At 34.2% G+C, this 14,113-nt stretch overlaps 1 protein-coding gene across 1 annotated transcript in view; it reads left to right on the top strand.

Annotated features, from left to right (window-relative positions):
- The window catches only part of LOC148950676 (HMG box-containing protein 1-like), a 57,019-nt gene extending 43,544 nt beyond the window's left edge, over positions 1 to 13,475 (top strand). Inside the window, exons 6-7 of the mRNA XM_089092556.1 lie at positions 5,137 to 5,357; positions 7,864 to 13,475. Coding sequence (XP_088948682.1) covers positions 5,137 to 5,357; positions 7,864 to 8,017 — 375 coding nt within the window. The 3' untranslated portion in view covers positions 8,018 to 13,475. The remainder of the gene's footprint in view (positions 1 to 5,136; positions 5,358 to 7,863) is intronic.
- The last annotated feature ends 638 nt before the right edge of the window (positions 13,476 to 14,113 follow it).

Genomic DNA, 14,113 nt, shown 5'->3' with positions numbered 1-14,113 from the left:
ACAGTATGATATGGAGGAGGGATAATCAAACTAACTCACAGAAAAAAAAAAAAAATAATAACAAGTATTATTAACTTCAGAAGGGGTTTAAAAAACAACATACTAAATGCGGTCTTAATGGTTTCCTTCAGGAATTTTTGCTCCCTATGTAAGAGACATTCGTAAAAAACATGTAGATGCCTTGTTTTATTATTAACTTCAGAAGGGGTTTAAAAAACAACATACTAAATGCGGTCTTAATGGTTTCCTTCAGGAATTTTTGCTTCCTATGTAAGAGACATTCGTAAAAAACATGTAGATGCCTTGTTTTATTATTAACTTCAGAAGGGGTTTAAAGAACAACATACTAAATGCGGTCTTAATGGTTTCCTTCAGGAATTTTTGCTTCCTATGTAAGAGACATTCGTAAAAAACATGTAGATGCCTTGTTTTATTATTAACTTCAGAAGGGGTTTAAAAAACAACATACTAAATGCGGTCTTAATGGTTTCCTTCAGGAATTTTTGCTTCCTATGTAAAAGACATTCGTAAAAAAAATGTAGATGCCTTGTCACATGTAGATGCCTTGTAGAAACATGTAGATGCCTCTGCGTCGTTTTAGTTTGTCTTTTCCTTCTGCTGGCCGCAGTCGCGGTTGTTGTCTTGACCTTGAGATTCTTGTTCTCTCTTTGTTTTTAACTTTATACTTATTAAAATACTTTTCTTTGTTTGTAATGCAACAAGCAGGACTATATAATCAGTTGTTGCTGTTGTTGTTTTTTTTTTAGGGGGGGGGGGCTTGGTGAAGGCAATGGGCCTCTGTGGTCTGAGCCTCAATCCAGAGCTGATGGGTCAACTTCGTTAAAAGGAATAATTAATTAAAATCACCTGCCGGTACTTAAAATTGTTTAATTTTTGCCTTTCAGAATAATTGGAAATTAAAATTTCCTAAATTACATTAAATTGTATTATATTAAAATTAAATTAAATCATAATTAAAAAGCTAATGCTGTTATGCTGGAACATACAAAAACAAAAACACAACAAAATACTATGCGAATTTGTGAAAAAAATGATGAAATGAGCAAAGAAGAATAAAAATTACAAGGTAACCAACAAAATATTGCACAATACCACGAAAAAACTGTACACCCAAGTTATGAAATGTTGGTAGTCAATAATAATTAATATTTAATGATTTTCTTCTCGTTTCAGCACCTTTTTTTAAAAATGTGATCCAATCCAAATTTTGCATAATTTTTCTATGATTAGAGTAAAAATTTATGAAGACAGCAATTTATGAAAAAAAAGAGCAAAAATGTACGAAAACAACCATAATTTACGAAAAAAAACAAAAATTTGCGAAAACAGCAAAAATTTAAGAAAACGACAAAAATGTAAAAAAAGCAAAAAAAAAATTACGAAAATGAAAGTATTGAATCTATACAGATGAAATATCGTTCTTTTTCAACAGTGGATTCTTTGACCGCTCATTGACCGAAAAAGAAGCTCATAAAGATATAGAAATAAACGAAAATCTTTTTACAACCTGAGGGGTCAATAACTGACTCCTAGATCTTGTCAGGTAGCGATTTAATTTGACCTAGAATGAAACATATCTGAAAATTAAATAGAAGTGTAAGCATGCATTAAACAAACATATACGTTACGCAAAACAGAAGCTCGTAAATTTTTTATATGCTTATAAAAGCCAATAGAAACTGAAACTCTTATAAACGCAAGCTTTTCTTTACTTAAAAAATTTTAAGTTGTATTAATAAATTTATTTTTTGTTCTTTTTTTTATTGATATAATTAATTTCAATCTATAACGTTACACTTCCATGAATAATCCAGGCTATTCGAATGCAATCTTTTTCACTAGTGATAACCTCTGTCCTTAATCTCACCTTTGTGAAGTTCTAAAGCAGATATGGGCCGGCACTTCGCTTACTCTGATGAAACCGAAGCTCTTATAAACGCGTGCTTGACGGTAAAAAAAAAATCTGCTGTTTATTCTCGTTAAAAATAGGTAAAGGTCATTAAGTTTAAAGTCACGCATCAAAAGCTATTAGTAAAAGAAAGGCTGTATAATTTTATAAAATAGGGAAAAAAAACTCGTAAAATGAGGTGCTATTTGGAATGCGGTTATATTATTACATTCAACATGTCTAAGAGTCTTTGAAAGGAAATCTTTGAAAGATCGGTTCTGCATGGATCTAAAGTCGGGATAGGAGCTTACCAATTTACGAAACCAAAGAAATTTCGGCACCCAGAATTTAAAATTGGGGGTACCTCATTGCTAATTTTTGGTGCTCGGGATTTTAATAAAGTAATATAGATAACATTATAGTACATCGGGTGAGTACTGATGGGATTATTGCTACAAAAACTGTTATAATTTGAAAACAGTCAACAATATGCAAGGAAGAAAACTGAAAAAAAAATTCTTCTGTGTAACACTCCCCCCGCCCTCTAGAAAAGAAAGCGTGAAATATTACGTGAGAAAATTTGTGAAAGTATATTTTGAAGAATATAAGAAATTTGTGAAAGTGGAAAAAAACAGGCATACTTTATTACAACATCGAAAGAAAAAGTAACAAAGAAAGAAAAAGAAAATATGTTTCGGTCCCCCACCCTACAGTGTTTGTCCCTTACTTAAAAAATAGCTTTTTATATTTACTACCTTCTATATATTTAAAGATTGTAGTAGATTAATGTGACAGAAACTTTCTGGAATTCGTTCATGCATCAATTACAGAAAATCTGTGAAAGTTTTTCTCAAATTATAAAAACAGTGTTTGGAATGAGAACTATTTTTTACCCAGCCCATTTACAATGTGAATTATCTTGAACAAGAAATCCTTTTCTTCATTTTATCAGAGATTTTTTTAAAAATATATCCATTGATAATTGCAATAAAAATGTTTTTTTTATATTTAGATAGAATTTTGAACGGCAAATCAAACAAGGGTTTTTTTCTCGGCTATCTCTTTATGTACTCTCAAGAGTCGCTTGTTAGGGCTAAAATGAATGGTATTCATAAAATGCGAAAACTTATGAAAAACGCTAAGTTTTTCCAAGTTCAGTGCCCTTTGGAGGGATTGAGGTAGATATTTCCAGGTGAGGAGTATTGCCTAGAGCATGCATAGGATGATAAATTATAGAAAAACTGTAAAAGAAGCTTGGGATTGGAGGGGGAGGGACTGATATAAGTTATATAAAAATAAGAACTAATATTATGTTTGCTACCAGTTATCCATATTTTTTCTAGCCAAGGAAAAAGACAGGGAAATACTTCCTAGGTACCCCGTCACCTGGAACCAAATTAAAATAATTGGCATGACTAAGAAATTGTTTAACTGATGCAGTTTCTAAGGAGGTCATGGAACTCCTAATACCGAAGGGGGATATTATCATGTGATCTATTTTATTTATTGAGTTTCCTGGTGTACTGGAATTAGTAAGCTATTAGCAATTAGAAATAGTAATTAGTAAGCTATTCCGACCTTACATGTCTTTGGGTAACGAAGATTGGATTTTTAGTGAAAGCTGTCGTAGCGTGTCGGAAGAGGACTCATTGCAGTGTAGATTTCAACTCCTTTTTTTAGGTCCCAAAGTAGATTATGTCACAACATTGCCGATTTGTGTCCCAAACACCGCCCCAATGCCGCCAAGCCGTCCCAATGCTGCCAAACACCAATATTTGCTCAAATAGGGGCAACATGCTATCTTGCGGTGAATCTGATATACGTAATTGGTTAAAAGTATAAAAAAAAACTATATATAACCTTTCAAATTAGAGGGAATTTTTCCACACTTGGGTGTATTAATAATTTGTATCCTTCTTCTGTGTTGATTTGTTCATTTCTGTGTCAGAAATGAATGAATGAGCCCAAATCTTCAGGGAAGAAGCCAGGCGCGGCATAAGTCTTAAGAGGTGCATTTTTAAGATTAAGTTTTTCAACTTACTGGGAGATGTCTTTCATATTAGTGTAAGACTTGAGAATTTACTCCCTAACCTTCCTTCGATAGGAAAAAAGTGTTTTGTGTGAACGTGAAAGTGTGGGTGATAAAGGGATGTAAAATTTCATGCTTAAAGCTGTCTCCGGCACACCTAGGAAGTTGAAATTCCAAAGGAAAAGAAGTTTCTTTCCGACAAATATATTTTGCTTAAATATTTTACAAAAGGGGAAATGTATTTAGCAAATTCCCGGTTTAGTTTTCTAGAATGTGTTACCGATTTTTGGATATATTCTTATTCTTACACACATAAAAACCTATATCCAAGCAGTTTGGTCCTGTTTGTGGGAAGAAAATAATTCGGCTAAGCATTTCAATGTAGGCTATATCAGATCCGGGTATCAAAAATGCAATTCGTGAAAATTAGCTGTCCCTCTCTACCAAATTTTGCTAAAATCAAACTCCTCGTCCTAGTTAGTGCCATATTAAAAAAAAATTCCCTTTTTCTCTATTTAGGACAGGCAGCATCTGATGCCAATTCTGTAAAGGCATTAGCTGGACACTGGCTCTGACTTCCGACCGAGTTTAGCAAGATAGGGTAAATCCATTTTGTAGATGCCTTGATGGCAACATTTTACAAGCCCTCTCCCTGCATAGAGGTCAGATCAGATATGGACCCCCCAAAATGCCTAACTAAAGAGTTTGGCTCTTACTTCCTACCAAGTTGGGTTTGGATCCGGTAGCCTATTTTTATAGATGTTTAAATGGATAGGTTTAATTGAGCCCCCCTCCCATTTTCTTCCTAGATTGAGGTCAATTGTGTCCTGAGTCACTCAAGGACAAATCTGTAATCATGACTCAAAAACTCTTTGATATCAACTTTGATGGAGATTGAATACTATTTATGAAAGATGCACCTACTTTGTTTTGCGGCTGCAAAACGACCCATGGTGGGGGGAAGGGAGGTGTTGTTTTTTAGTTTCTTTTCATCAGCATATCTATTAGTGGGGATTGTTGGAATTTCCTCGTTGTACCCTTTAGAGTCCAGATGCAATCCAATATTGACGAGGAGAGGAATAAGAGGGTCCCTAAATACTTGTCATCAGGACATCTACCCAGAAGGGACTGTCCTTCTAACCCAGGATTTTGACGTAATATGAGATAGGTTTTAAGTTATACTTTGTTCCTATTATAGAGTGAATTAGACAACGCTGCTTCTCTTCATTGCTCAGCCTCCCCACCTGTATGCTCTCTTCCCAAAGACTCTTCTACCGTGTTGCCTTCTGACACTCAAAAGAAGAAGAAGAAACCAAAGAATCAAGATGAAAAAACGAGAAGACCTATGAATGGTTTCATGATTTTTGCTCAAAGAAATCGTTTGGATCTAATTCAGAGGAACCCTGGAAAAGATAACAGGTAGTGTTTCTTATAAGTATTGCTGTTAGAAGGATTACATAGAGCGTGTTAAGGTTTTATCTGCCATTGAAAAAGTTTGAAATATTTTTAAGGCTTCAAGTTTGTTTTTATATTTAATAGAGATTTTAGATTAAATTAAACCTAGATTCAGCAATTAATTGAGTGTTGAGAATGATTGAGCTATATAACCAACAATTATGGTCATTACTGTCTCCAAATGTGGAAAAAATGATAAAAGCATTGTCATGACTCTGCAACCTTCTAATTATGCTTTTCATTTTTTATTAGTCCTGAATAGCAGCTACAATTTTTTTTTTTTTTTTTTTTTTTTTTTTTTTTTGGCGGGTGGTGATAGGTCTTTTTTCGAAGACAATGATAGCTTCCTCTGTCTCTTTTAATATTTGTTGTTTTTTTTTTACATAAAATTATCATTTCTGGAATGGCAAAACAAATTTTAAGCATGAATAGGAATATTTGGGTGTTATTATATCAGTATTTGGGTGTTATAACTTGAATTATATTTGCTTTCGTTACACTCATTTCTTCTCACGTTTAAAGAGTAAATAATCCGGAAGAATCATTACCAAAGGCAATGCGGTCTCCTCTCCTATTGGTGGAGGAATGGGCAAACCTAATTTCTTTTGCAAGTGATTCGCTAGTCCAATATGCTAATCCTGAGTGCAACACCAGGAAAAAAAGGATTTCAAAGTTTTATCAGGAAAAGAAGGACTGTTTGTAGTGGGGCCACCAAAAAAGAGTTAAATCTGAGATTAAGTGTCTTTTCCGTATTATTTTGTAATTTATTCTAACTTTTGTTTTCATCCTCTTATTGCTTTTGTTTGAGGTTCGTCTAGAAAGTTGTTCCGTTTTCTATTTTCACCGCGTCTGCGGAGTTACTTTAATTATGGTTATTCCTGGTATTTTGTAAACTCATCGAGGACATGTTATCGGTATGTTACATAGTAAATAATTAAAAATAGCGTATTGCTGCCATCGTAAAAGAAAGAAAATTCAAGGATAGTTTCCCCCAGAAAATTGTCTTGTGGAAAATTGTCCCTTGCAAAAAACTTGCCCTCCAAAGATAATCCCCTCCGTGGTAGAATCCTCGTGAAAAACCCTCCGCTTTCCTGCGAAAAACTGAAAACTTACTCCGCTTCCCCGCGTATTAATAATGGTTGCATTTTTAAATTTAAAGTTGTTTGAACAATTTTCCCGGGAAAATTCATCCCGTGAACCATTCCTCTTCATTGTGGAATCAAGTCCATAAATCGAAAAATAGGATAATCCACCTAATCGATAAACACGAATATCGATTTTATACAAACAAACACGACACGAATTTATACAAATTAAATTTATTTTAATATAGAAACCCCCCCCCGCCCTCGGGAAGATTTTCTCTATGTTTAAAATTACGATGGTATCTTCAAACTTGAAAAATATTGTTGAATACCAAATTCAGAGAGTTTACTGAAATATAAGTTTTATAATTCTGGAAGTGTGCTAGATGACGGAATACATACTTAATTAACCCGTTATTACTAACCCGTAGTGAACTACTCGTATTGAACGGGCCTTGGGGGAGGATTGTATGCCTAGAACCTTTGCGAGTGTTTACTCAGCAATTTCTTAAAATTTTTTGGCGATCAGATGAACAGTGTAGTAATGCATAAAGGACAGACAGACACATATACATTTGGTTTCATATGTATTGTGGCTGCAGCAGTAGCTTCAAACTAGTGAGGAATAGATTTATAAACCAACTGAAACTCCCGTTATGGTAAGCTAAAAGAAACCGTAAAGGTACCGTCTTGATAATATTCGTGCGATCGTAGCAATGGGGGGGGGGAGATAAATTCAGACTGTATTTGTGAGAGCCGATGTCCTAAGCAAGCAGATGGAGATCACAAAATTCGTTTTTTTTTTGCTGTAAAAAATAAAATGTATTTGCCTGAGTTCTCATTGCTTTGTCTATGCACTGAAAAAAGTAGCTAAATTAATAAAGTTTGAAACATGCATATGTTGCAGAATAATTGTGGAACTATGAGAATATGAGAATAGATACAAACTGCAGAAATCTTAAAAAAAAATTTATTAGTGAAACATTTCCTGGAAAGTTGACCTGATATTTCATCATATTGGATCATCAACCGAGTGAAGTAAGTGAAGCCAGTGGTGTAAGGTAATGCCCTCTCTGCCTCCTTTCCGCCCCACATCCAACTTTTAAAAATACTTTAATCCTAAGCCACATTACCACAAGACCGTTAATGCTCACCTTTAGAATTTTGATTAGATTAATATTTAAACTGCCCCTAATTTGAATCCCAATAGTAGTGGCTAACTTTTTTATCCAATACAAATCTGATTCTAATAAGAAATATTTCTTATTGGCATGTAGGTTTAGCCTAAGATATGGTAACAGTAATCATTGGCCCAGACGAACAGAACAGTTTTTGAACGTGTCCCTTTCCAATGATGAGTTTATATTCTTTTCTTTTTTAAACAGGTCCATCAGTGTTATTCTCGGTGAAACTTGGAAAAATCTCAGCCAAACAGAGCGCAGCATGTACTCAGAGGAAGCTAAACTGCTTGCCACTGAACATAAGCGTTTGTATCCAGATTGTTGGAAACGAAAAAGGAATTCAACTACAAAATCTTGATCATTTGTAGAAGTTAATCGTTATTGCTATGACGAATTTGAAGTTACTAGCGCTAGGATCTTTGTATTATTTAGTGGTGCTCTCTTTGTTCTTTTTCATTTCATTCCGTTTCCTCTCATTTATTTTTTATATAAAATGAAAGCCATGTTTAATGGCATTGAAGTTAATATTTATTTCGAGATTTCTGACTGTGAAGTATAAGGGCTCTTTACGTTTGTTGGTATGCGTTTGTTTGTGATTATGATTGTTATTATAGTCTTAGAAGTAAAGTATTCGCATAAGTAAAACTAACAGAAATTTGCGGTTTACGGTGAATCCATGACCCTTTGCTCCTCGTTTATTTCTGTCAAGAACTTCATTTATGGATGATCTGTTTTTTTTCTTTTGTTCAAAATATTAGGCTAAATCAGGATGTACGCAAGACGTGCGCCCCCCCTCGTCGCCAAAAAATACCTCTTAAAAAATTTGTGTATGGCTCCGACCTGTAGTATATCGAAAAAGAAAGGCTAAAAGCCACTGTTTTGTTCGCCTCTCCTCCTGAAAGTGATTTTTGTCATTCCTTTACTTTAATTCAAGACCTACTCTACCGCATTCCTTTACTTAATTCAAGACCTACTCTACTGTATACCTCTGCTCCCTCCCTAATCTCCCTTCAATAGGAAAAATGTTTTTTAAGTAAACGTAAAAGTTTGGGTGCTGAAAGAATGTACATATTCATGCTAAAGGCTATCTCATGCCAACTTATGAAGTTGAATTGAAAAGAAAAAGGAGTTTGTTTCCGACACCAACTTCTAAATACTTCTTTTCCAACTTCTTTCAGGTTTATTTTTCTAGAATATGTTAAAGATTTTTGGATATATCCTTATTCTTGCACACAAAAAAACTCATATCCATGCAGTTTCGTCCTGTTTATGGATATAAAATAATTCGGCTAAACATTTAAAGGATATCATATCGTGGCGTCTACTTCCGCTCTGCTCCCCTCCTCAGTTAAGATTAAAGACATGTTTAATATCTGATCTTGCTATTAGTTAGTGCATGTTTTCTGGGTAGGTCCAGAGATGGGATACCTTCCTTCATTATGTTTAAGCGACCACTGAAATACGTGTGAAAGGTCTTTACGCTATTTATATTTTTATTAATAATTGGCCATTCATTCATCATCCCTCCAAAAAAGCTATAAAACCCCAAAAAAATGAATTTGAAAAGAATGGCCACGTTTTTTTGTTTTTTTAATGATTGTTCTCCTTTGTTGAATGGCCCTCTTTTCCTAAGAAAAAAAAGGTGAAATATTTGTGGGGAGAAAAGGCAATGACAAATAAAAGAGGGACTAAATATCGAAGTAGTCTAGTTAAGGAGAAACACGAATAAAGAAGTATAAAATGGTTGTAGTATGTTTTCCTTTTTGTGTGTGAACAGAAAGGAAAACTCTTCGAAGTGGCTATACATATAAGGGCTTTACCTCCTTATAAAATATTGCTCCCTCCCCCTCCTAAAAATAGAACATTTAAATAACTTTTTTCATATTATTTTCAATGTGACAAGACTCCTATTTAGAACCTCAAGTTCAAATATGTTTTAAAACTTAAAAATAAATATACAAGTCATGAAAGGACAACAGTATCATAATTTTAAGAATCTTAGGATCTTCTTATGACTCATGTATTTGTCATATAATTCACGTGTTCCCCCACTCCCCCCTCCTAAATATTTTTTTGCCTTTCATTGCTGTATATTGCTTCTCGGCAATATTTTGTTTCTTAAGAACAACAGTATAGGTAATATACAGTAGCGAAATGTTTCTCCAAACATCACACATTTCATAGCGCGTAATTAGGTAAGTTAACGCACCGTCAGAGCAATACGTCAGCAGAAGTATGTACGTCAGAGCCATAGTTTCAGCTGCTACTTGGTTTTCCATCTGAAACGTTTTATTACGCGTACGCAAAGGCGGAGTCATGAAGCATGTGTGGCTTTAGATCTGTGTCAAAAATTCTCAATGGAGAGTATAGGGCTTTCCGCTACTGTATATTACCTTCACTCAGTCTCGAAGCCATTTTATGAACTGGTATGAGCGAATGTATATTAGGGTGGCCAGCAACCGGCAAATTAATAAACAAAGGGAGTCTCCCAGTCTGGTATCGTGGCTATCACATTTTGAGGAACCAAATAGTAATTTGTCTTCCTTGTAATGGCCAAATGGCCTAGAAAAGGACATAAGACTGTCTAGTATAACTTGCGTAGAATATCCCTTTAAAGAGGAGTACCAAGAGCTATATAATACAATTACAAAAAAAGAGGTTAAGGAAGTAGTAAATAAATCTCCTGGATATTCTTCTCCTGGGCAAGATGGTATACTGGGCAAGATGGTCTCCTGGGCAAGAATATTAAAAAAATCTAGAGATGATTTGTAGTATTTTGAGTGTTTTTGTCTTTAAAATTATGTTTTAAAAGCTTAAGGTTACTTTACAAAATGTTTAGGAAAATAAAGAAGAGCCTCTTTCAATATATAGTACAATTGAACCATAACAATCAGTTTTGCAATTGTATTTTCTCCAGTGATTTTTTTGTGTATGTTTTTGTGGTGCTTCTTAGAAGATATGGGTCTTTCATTTGTTTGCACTGTCTAGTTGGACATTGTTGTAAATCAAGTTTATTGTTTGCACCGTTTCTTGTGTTTGTACTGTGTAGTAGGACAGTGTTGTCTATCAAGTTTAGTGTTTGTACCGATTCATGTGTTTGCACTGTCTGATAGGACATTGTTTTACATCAAGTTTAGTGTTTACAAGTTCTCATATTTCTGCAATATCTAGTAGGATATTGATGTATATCAAGTTTATGGTAGAGCTCGGGTCTTATTTGTGCACAAGAAATGATGGGTGTCAAGGTCACCACCTCTCATTATCTCCCCCTCCCAAGAAAATTCCATGAAAAAAACCTTAGCTAGAAGGTGTAAATAACAAGCTTACAATCGGAATATTTAGGCCTGCAGTTGAGGTATTTTTAGGATTTGGTGAAAGTCTCCTCAGATCCCCCCCCCCCCTACCAGGCAGATCTAGGTTGTGTGTATTTATGACAAGAGCAGGACTACGCTATCAGTAGAATTATTAGCTTTGTGTTCTGTTTAATTTTCTTTGATCGGTAGCCTTTAATGATAAAAGCGAGTATAATTATGTTAAAAAAAGAAATTTTCAAACTAAAAATGGTGATATTCTGGTTCGGAACTTCAGAGGGGATAGAACTTACAACCTTAGTACCACAAAATACCAACTGACCTTTACTTCGTTGCCTTTATAAACATGTGAAAATGACTTCATGTTCCCAATTTTGCCTTATATTATCCTTAACACTGGAAAGTGGATCTTTTTTCACATAAAGTCTTCAATGCTCAAACCGCAGATTATTTATTTTAAGAAGATTAGCAAAAAACACAAATGAAATAAATAAATTTGTTTCTTGTGAAGAAATAAAGCAACCAATTGTTAATTAAACTGTTATTTCAAGCTGATTAAAAAAAAATCCAGTAATGTACGCTCAATACTTTGATAGTCAAAACAAGTTTTTATTTTATTTTTATATTATAAACAATTTAAAAAAAAATTAAAGAAAATTAAAAATTATTTTCCTACGATCTTCTACATTTTCGTAATCACGCCATCTATATAAGCCATACATTTGTATTTAAAAAAAGTACTTTTCTTCCATGTGATGATGCGTTGGTGATCGCAACACATTATATTAAGTGTAATTTAGCTTACATCAGTATAGTAGGGAACCAAGCGTTTCAGTATAGAGTGAACTTTTTTTTTTACAACAATATTTCACACATATGGACATCATTTTATATCAAGATGCATAGAGGGGTTAGTTTTTCTCTTCTAAATTTTACTCAGGGCTTCCTTGAAATATATATTGAAATAAGTGGGAAAGTTCAGTTCAAATATAAGAAAAGATAATGTTGTTATCCAAATTACTAAATAAAGTACGCATTTTATAAAATAGTGTTTGATGATGATATAAAACTGTGATTTGGATAATGCATTTTGATATTTCTTATTAGTTAGGCGTTCCAGGTAAATATAAGCACATTAATATACTGCTCCTCATCTTGGTTATCTCAGTTCTGAGATAATAAATAACTTCTTGATCAGGCACGTACCCAGTTTTTGTTTGGTGGGGAGGGGGCAATTCTGAAAAAATTAAAGCAAATTTTGTTTTATAGTTTGAATAAGAAGTCCACAGGAATTCATGAACGATAGGGATTCCAGGGAGGGGGCAGGTCTCAAAGCCTTCCTCCTCCTTCTTGGGTGTATCATTAACGTTGATACTATTAAAGTAAAATTATATTTTTAGTTACCACTTTTCAATCCATTGTAGTTAAGAAACAGACCCCCTCCTCCCAAAAAAAAATTCTAAGAAAAAGGATTTGATCTGGTTAAATTGTGCTTGCCTTTAAGGTTTAGTTCTAATAAAGGGAATATTTGCAACTTTAGGGGAGGTGATTTTATTTTTGGAAGTTTGTATAGATTAAATGGATAGACACACATAAATTCTGATAGTATGATCGTTGCAAATCCTTTGGTTACGACATACGAACTACTAGCAGCCTATACCTTAATGTAAATATGCCTTTTGAGGTCCAGAATGACTTTTTTTGCCATCTCTTTCTTTGTGCCCATCTTTTCCTCTGTCTCTCTGTCTTCCTTTCTATATCTCCCATTTTTTTTCTCTGTTTAATACGTATGGCCTAAAATTTTTATCAAAACATGACATAATTTTCGAAGGTGTTGTATCTGGTGATACTAAATGGCCACTCTGAAAAGTTTGTTTCTTGAAATATAACTTAGGCCTTAAGGGGTAGAATAGACAATATAAGTTTGCTTTTCTGCTCATCTGTAATTTTTCCTGACTAGTTGAGTGATGTAGGAATGAAGAAGCTCAAAAACCACAAAGTTAATGGATTATTTTGCTTTTGAAGCTTTTGGAAGTTAATTTGGTTGCAATATGAATGTCTTTCCCGTTTATTATCAAGAGCTTCTTTAAGCAGTGTTGTATACCTTTTTTTCAGATTAAAATGTTTTGTTTTGCATATACTTAGATTTTTCAAGGATTAGGCCTTCACATGGGAAACGTCCCCCCACTGGGTAGATCTAGGTTGAGTGTCTTAACGACCATAGTAGAGCTATTTGGATCCTTCGTTTTTCTATTAGCAAGAACTGTTGGCTTGGGAAGATAAGAAGAGATGGTCCCTTCTAAGCATCTTACACCTACAAATAATAGAGAGGCTGGTGTGATCTCCTCTAACCGTTTTAAATATGAATTACACACGACGAAATTAGGAATTTCAAACTACAATCTTTTCCAACTGCTACCGTGTTCATTTACTAGTTTGAAAGTTTTGCATATTTTTAAGTATAAGATCAGGTTTGTTTCCTTCATGTGTACGTGTTAAGATTTTTCAAGGATCAGACCTTCCCGCCCAAAATGTCTCCCACCCCCACGGGAAGATCTAAGTTGTGTGCATTTACAACCAGAGTAGGAAAAAGGGAGGAAGGAATGGTACCCTCCAAGGGCATATCCAGAATTTTTGTTCGGGGGGGGGGGGGAGGGTACAAAGAATTTATGAAACGTATACAATTTATTTTTATATTTGTCTTTTTAATTTTTTACAAATAGGACACGAATTTCGAGGGGGTTGTGGCTCAAACCAAGAAACCCCTTCCCCTGGATACGGCCTTAATTCCTTCTAATCGTCTTTTATCAACGAATAAAGGAGAGTGATGCGTGGTGTCTTTTAACCGTTTTAAAAACAAATTATAATATGGGGAAATTAGGGATCTCAATCTATAATCATATCCAAATGTTACCGTACTCATTTACTAGTTTGACATTTTTCCAAATTTTGGAAGTTAATTTTGTTCTAATAATAATATCTTTCTCAGTCATTATCAAAAACTTCTTTAAGCAGTTTTGTACACAACTTTTTTAGATTAAAATATCTTGTTTCAGTATCAGACTCATATTTGTTTTCCTCTCAGATAAGTGAACAGTAACTCATGGCCCAATTTAGCTTCTACCAAGTTCAAGCCGTTCCCC

This window comes from Artemia sp. Qi Xiang Cuo, chromosome 7 (genome assembly GCF_049724085.1).
Source record: "Artemia sp. Qi Xiang Cuo chromosome 7, ASM4972408v1, whole genome shotgun sequence".
NCBI lineage: Eukaryota > Metazoa > Arthropoda > Branchiopoda > Anostraca > Artemiidae > Artemia > Artemia sp. Qi Xiang Cuo.
Note: the sequence above shows the minus strand (reverse complement) of the source record. Positions and strands in the feature narration are given on the sequence as shown.